The sequence below is a fragment of the Charadrius vociferus genome, unplaced genomic scaffold, assembly GCF_000708025.1.
Source record: "Charadrius vociferus isolate BGI_N301 unplaced genomic scaffold, ASM70802v2 scaffold54, whole genome shotgun sequence".
Lineage (NCBI taxonomy): Eukaryota > Metazoa > Chordata > Aves > Charadriiformes > Charadriidae > Charadrius > Charadrius vociferus.
In genome coordinates this window covers 2,652,384-2,658,876 of record NW_009648350.1, presented here as the reverse complement: position 1 = coordinate 2,658,876, position 6,493 = coordinate 2,652,384, and the positions used below count along the sequence as shown (strand labels likewise).

Genomic DNA, 6,493 nt, shown 5'->3' with positions numbered 1-6,493 from the left:
GGTACCTTTGCGTGTGGTCCAGGATTCAAAGCATCGCTGCCATCCGAGGGGGTGAGCGATAGGCTTTTGTCACCCAGCTGGTCTTGGCCAGTGTCCCAGTGAGTGCAAGGTGGTACATGAAGGAGGTGGCTTTTCTGCTGGGGTCCCCTCTTTTTTTTTTTTTTTTTTTTCCATTTCCTGCTGCTGTGTTTCAAAAAGGAAGGAAAACGAATTGCTGACTCCCTCCAAACAGCCTCCCTATGTTCTCCTGCTCTGCTCGTGGCTGTAGGATGTGCAGATGAATAATTGGTAACAACTTTAGGGTGGGGGACAAGGTGTTGGTTCTCTCTTTGGGGTTCAGAGCCCCTAACGCAGGTGGGTAGGACAGAGGATCCTGCAGCCTTGCTTTGGCTCATGCTGGTCCAAGCTGAGTGTGGTTGTGCTGCCAGTCCCTGAGGAGATTTGTCGGTGTGAAACCTGCCATGAAAAGACCTGGCAGAGGCAGGTGTTGGGTTTGATACCTCATTTTAATTTGCTGTTTTGAGCAGTAAAATAACTGTCCTTGGTGCATTAGGGGAGAACGAATGACATGGGAAAGCTTGGTTGCAGAGACAGGGGTCTCCTGTTGGTGATTTGGAGCGGTTTGTCACCAACACCAGTTGAGCTGGGGGTGTTCTGTAAAAATCTCAGAGCAGCTCATAAACTAATTTACAATGAATTCGTGGAGAAAGTGTTGCTTTCCTCTTATAAATGCAGACGTGTGGGCGTGTCTGTTCTTCGCTCGCTCTTTTTCTATTTCTTTTTTAAGCTAGCAAGGCACACGAGCATGATGGATGGGACGCTCCACGGAGCGTGGGATCTTCCCCCATCCGGCAGGGATGTCATTCTCCGTGCAGATGGCATCCTCCAGTGGAAGCCGCCCACTGCTGCTCTGCCTCTTGGGAGACATGAACTTTTCCATTTGACGGGAAGGAAGCTCATAGCTGCCTGCTGACTGCTAGGATTTAAGCGAGCAATCAATGATAGGAGACCTTTGGAGGGAGAAGGCGAGTTTATTTTAAAACAAAAATTAATTTCGCTCATTTTCAGTCACGCCCACCTGCTCACGGAGCACCAACACAGGGATCTCTAAGTGGTCTGTCTGGCCTTCAGGCACCAAGACACGTGTGTGTCCAGATGGTCTGGACAGGATTCCTTGTAATGACACAGCAGACAAGAAATGCCAGATATCAGACCTCTGGTGTCTCTTGGACAGCTTGGTGACCATGCGATGGTTTGGGGTCTGCTTTTTTACGTTCCTTGCGGGGCTATGAGTAGTGATCTTTTTGTCTCTGCATCCTGTCTCTGTGAGTCCTCAGGATTTATTCACCGGCCTTTGTGTCTTTGTCTGGATGTCTTAAGGCTCCTACCCCATTCTCTATTCTTTCCCAAATCCTCTCGTAATGGTTTGAGTCTTTCTTGATGCAGGTTGTCCCTTGTTTCCAAGATGTTCCTTGTTTTCCAACCTGAGAAGCTGCAGCTAGGTGCACTGTGATCTTGGGGACCTGCCAAATCCCTGCCCTCAGCACAGGCTGTTTATTACTCCCTGTGTTCCTCCTGCTGCTTCCATACTCCCTCCCATCCATTCTTCGCTCAGGTTGCGCTCGACGTACATTACTGTGATTTGCAGACTGTGCATAAAGAATTGTCTTCTGGCTTTGTGTGCACGTATAACGCTGCGCAGAAGGAGTCAAGGGACTGATCCTGGATCAAAACTGAGCAATCTGAAGCCTGAATGGAGTGGATGTTGTAGCCCTGCGGTTGAGATCAGTGAGAAGAGTTTGGGAACCGCTTGTGTAACCAAGTCATTCCTGTGCACAAGTCCTTGGGGAGCTCCTTGTCGCAAGCTGGCAGCTCACGTCGTGGTGGTCAGAGGGTAACACTGCCAGGAGTGGTGCTGGGCACAGGTGAGGAGGGGTACGGAGTGGTCGCTTGCCTTGGCACGTTCCTGGCTAGTGACCATCTGAACTCAGGTCAGGGCTTTCAGATCAGCAGTGGTTCTGGGCTGGTTTTGTACGGATCTGCAGTGACTCAGGTGGTGTTTGATGCCACAAACCATAGGAAGCAGAGTCTCCCCCAAGAGTTTTTGCTCTAAATTAGCAAGAAAAGTTGCTAGCATTGGCATGGAGTGGGTGGTGGTGCCTCATTTGCCCTCAACCAGAGGGGTTTGAGACCAATCCGCTTCTCTGTAGTCTCCTAAATGCATAGTGAGCAACTTCTGTGAAAGGCTGAGTTTGTTTCCCTCACTTAAATGACTTGTGTGGTATGGATGCAGGGCGGGGTGGATTTGGGGCATCATTCTCAGCTCCGTGTGCTCTCTTTGTTTCTTGCTGCAGGTCCCCCAGAAGAAGATGGTGTAAGGCCAGCCAGTGCAGCTGCCACTTCCAATTGCGGCGTGCCCAGACCTCAGGGAGGAACATGGCAACAGCTCAGGGAGCAGGAAGCAGTTCAGCCGGGCCATCCGGACTCCCCGGTTCTGCCCCGGGGCACAGCAGCAACTCCACGGCAGTGGCGGTGTGGGAATGGCAGGATGAATTTGGCAGGTGGAGACCGTACCAGGGGAACGTCTGCAGCTACATTGAACAGGTTTTTCAGGCCTCTCAGCAGAAGGGCCAGCGTTCAGGTTCAGGGCTTGTCAGCAGCATCCCTTTGGGACATGCAGATCCTGTCTTGGCCCCCTACGTCATCGACATCCCAAGCTTGACACAGTTCCGGCAGGATACAGGTAAGGGAACTTCCCAGCCCGTGCTGGGGTTTTGATGAGGCTGCTTGTGTGCTTGGAGATAAGTGGGGCCTCGTTCTGCGCAGGAGAGCTCTACACAGCTCTGCTGCCGCTGCTGGGCAGTTCTTCGAGGGGTGACACGTCTGCTTCTCTCCTGATGCTGTGTGCCACTCAGCATGTTAGCACGTGAGAAAATGCATGTTGGGTGGTGTGAATCTGCGGGGCTGGGTGCAGGCAGGTGGTGGTGATCTCTTAAGGACCCTCATCACAGGACCTCTGGAGCTCAGAGTTTGTGAGCCAGAACCCTCAGAGCTGGAAACTTTCTTCCTGCCCCCACCCACGTCCATTCAAGACCACTCGCATAAAAAGGGCTTTTTACGATTCAAACCCTCCCGTTTGAATCCCTTGTTCCCTCTGCAACTGGAGTGCCAGCTGCTTTACCTTGGCATGCCGCCCTGCGCAAGCTGCTTTGCGAAAGCCTGCAGCCCCCGCAGAACGCCGTAATGCTGCAGCAGAATATTCCCTGCACTTGTGCTGTATGAGGCTGGCTCACTTCCTCCCAGGCAGGAAGGGCGGGTTGGGCTTAATAGCAGGATTGAGACCTAATTTTCATTCTCATTTCATCTCTCTTGGGGTCACTGAGGCTAGCAGCTCAGAATCTGCTGAGGTGACTCCTACCCTCTTTTGCTCCAGATGTGCTGAGCAGCTGTAGCTTAGAAAGGGGGCAGGGGTGGAATGCATTATCTCTGGAAAATCCAGGGAGATTCCAAATTACACACCCTGAATGAATGGATGTTTTGGAAAATTCTCCATGCGTCATTTTCCCCTTTGCCAACATCTGTCCCGCTGCCCCAGGACACAGTCAAGCATCACCCCAAGCTTTAGAGATGGGCAGTACGCTGGTTTCTTGCCAATTGAAGCAATAATTGAGCAATATCTTGAATCCACTGCAAAATCGGGCAAGTCCTACAGGAAAGGGAAGTGGTTGGAGCAAATGCAAGTGGTCATCACAGCTGCATCCGTGTTTTTGTTCTGACTTGGTGACCTTAGGATTAGCTTTTCTTGTGGCGTCCTGGGTGAGGAGGTTTCTTAGCTGGATGCCTTGGCGGGTCTGCTCAGCGTGGCCTTTTTGAGCACCTGGAAGCCATGCTGAGGCTGTGGCTTCGAGCAATACAGCATGGACCACCGGAGCCCGCACCAGAGGCTGTTTCTTGTTTTCTTCGTGCCTAACTTGTGAAGGAACCTTCCAGCCTCTTGCCCTTTCAGCCAGTGCTCCAACACAAGGGCAGCAGTCCTGGGCTATCTCTTGTCAGGAAGTGGCCCAGTTTGGTGAGGGTGAGCAGAGTGCCTGTGGAAGGGTGGAAGATGTGTTCCAGCGTGAATGGGAGGGACATCCTTCTCCACAAGTAGAGCTGTCTCTCCTCTCCACAAAGGTCTTGTATCACTTTAGACCCTTGTGAAAGATCTCAAAACACCTAGCAAATATTGTCCATTGCAGGATGGTTTGAAATGGGTCATCTTTGGGGGGCAGCCTGATACAATTTTGGAAATTATGTTGGCTGACATGATCTCATCTTTCCTTGGATGTGATCTGTGGTTGAATTGTTAATAACAAAAAGGCTGATTCCACTTCCTGGCTCTCCTGCAGCGTTTCCCACAAAGTTGGAGGGATGCTGGTGGGAGTGGCCAGATCTGTAAGCCTCCTCCACAAGTACCTGTGTGTTCTGCCATGTGACTATTGGAAACACTCTCGTATCCCCTTTCAATGGCTCAGTTCTAAGCAAAGCTTTTTCTCTCTGCAGGGCTGTGCCTTAAACGTGAACCTTTCTGAGTGAGCAGCCAGCTGACCTTTGTCATGTGCTGGAGAAAAGAATCTCTGCAGGAAACATCCCCATGAAAAATCTTTAAACAGAGCAAAAAATAGGCTGTTGTATTCTGCTCATTAGCTATTAGACAGACAAACAGGCTCTTCAAAGGAAGCCAGGGAGAATAACAGGAAGCCAGTGTTAACGGGACCAGCATCCCCACCAACGGGGAATGACAGCTGTGCAGGGGGATCTTGCAGGCAGGATTAGCCGTGGGCTTCAGCTGCTGGTCGAGGCAGATTAGCTGGAAGTGAATGCAAGGGAGCAGCAGGAGTTGTCCTCTCACCACAGCTGTTTGCCCACCCTGGAGAGGTTTTTCATGGGGGAAGAGGGACGTTTTCCAAGTACGTGGCTTTGGTCTTGCTATTGACTCCTAAAAACTCTTCTCCATGCTGCTGTTTTGGGGGGGTGTTAAAAACACAGGTTGCTTGCAAACTCCTCAAGTCCCCTCTCTGCTGCTTTGCTTCTGACCTGCCAATGGAACAGGGGCAGGCTTGGTCATCTCCTCTGAGATGTGTCCCACTGGGCTTTCTGACACCTTGCTTTACCCGTTGTAGTCCCCTTGCTCTTGGGAGCAGGTTCCCTGCACTCATCTCTAAATGCAGTGCATTTCTCACCATCTCCCTTCCAGCCCTGTCTCATCCCCAGTCCTCCTCCTGCTCAGGGGTTCATCCCTGATGTTGCCCACCTGTTGAGGCCATAGGTTTATGTTTGTAAAACTTGGCAGGACTTGCTTGCTGGATAGGAGCAGTCATCGATAGAGTTTGCTTTTGGCCATTTCATCTGCTTGCCCATGGAAGACATTGATCCCTGTCTGGGGAATGTCACCTTGGTTCTGCTGACACCTTCTGCCCTGACTTCTGCCAGATGAAGGCCTAGTCCCACAGGAATCCCTGGGCTTCGTGGTTGAGCTATTGGGGTTCAACCTCAGTTTTTAGGGGGGAGCTTGCTGTGTTTCATGGGCTGCTAGTAGCTTTTTAGGTGTGCTGACGGGATGGTGTGTGTTGGATGGTGTCACTAGAGTCCAGCTGTGCAGTAAGCAGGACGCTTAGTGCTGCTCTGGCCACTGAAGCAGCGGGTTGGGAGTAAGCGCTGGACCTTTTCTGGCTGCTCGTCCCCAGCGTGGGCTGAGGCAGGCCATTCCAGTCCCCAGCGCCTTCAGCTCCCCAGCAGAAACAAGAGTCCTGCTGTTCCTTGGTCTGGCACGCTGTGCCTTTGAGGGAGCCTCAGCCTTTATGTCAGCTCTGGAGCTCAGATCTGTCTTTCCTGATTTAAGTTTCTGCAATGACACGTGGGACATACCTGTACCCTGGCACAGGGTCTCGTTATGGTCTGACCACCAAAGCGCTGTGCGGAAACAAAGAAGCCTGGGGGTGTGATAGGAGCAGAGATGTGACTTTCATGTTGTCAAGCAGAATTTTTAGCAGTGAGGAGGGGGTTAATGCCCTTATGGTTTGAGCCAAGTCCTAGCAGTTTCCACAGTACCCCAACAGCATGGGGTAGAAAGAAGAGCAGTGTGAGGCAGAGGTACTCAAGCCAACGTTCAGCCAGCAGAGCCAGAGCACAGGTAGCAATTGGGTTTTGGCAGTGTGGAGTCCCACGTGGGCAGTCCTCCCTCTTCCTTGGGGTGTTCTTGTTGGGCATAAAGCTTGCTTGGATTGCCTGTCCCTCACGGAGCCACCAGCAACATCTTGGAGCAGTGGATATTGCTTTTACCTGTGGTCCTGGAGCTTAGAGTCATGACCTCTTAGGAGGCTTTATTTTTTTATTTATTTTTCCTCTTGATGTTGTTCTTCTCTGAACTTCTCCTGTGTTGTAACGACTGGCTGCACCCCTCTTCACCCCCACCTGCCTGCATCCCCGGACTTGCTTGCCCCGCGGCGTTTCC

At 51.6% G+C, this 6,493-nt stretch overlaps 1 protein-coding gene across 1 annotated transcript in view; it reads left to right on the top strand.

Moving 5' to 3' along the window:
• Positions 1 to 2,357: 2,357 nt before the first annotated feature.
• Positions 2,358 to 6,493, top strand: part of DTX2 (deltex 2, E3 ubiquitin ligase) — a 33,813-nt gene continuing 29,677 nt past the window's right edge. The window contains exon 1 of the mRNA XM_009885123.1: positions 2,358 to 2,743. Coding sequence (XP_009883425.1) covers positions 2,437 to 2,743 — 307 coding nt within the window. The 5' untranslated portion in view covers positions 2,358 to 2,436. The remainder of the gene's footprint in view (positions 2,744 to 6,493) is intronic.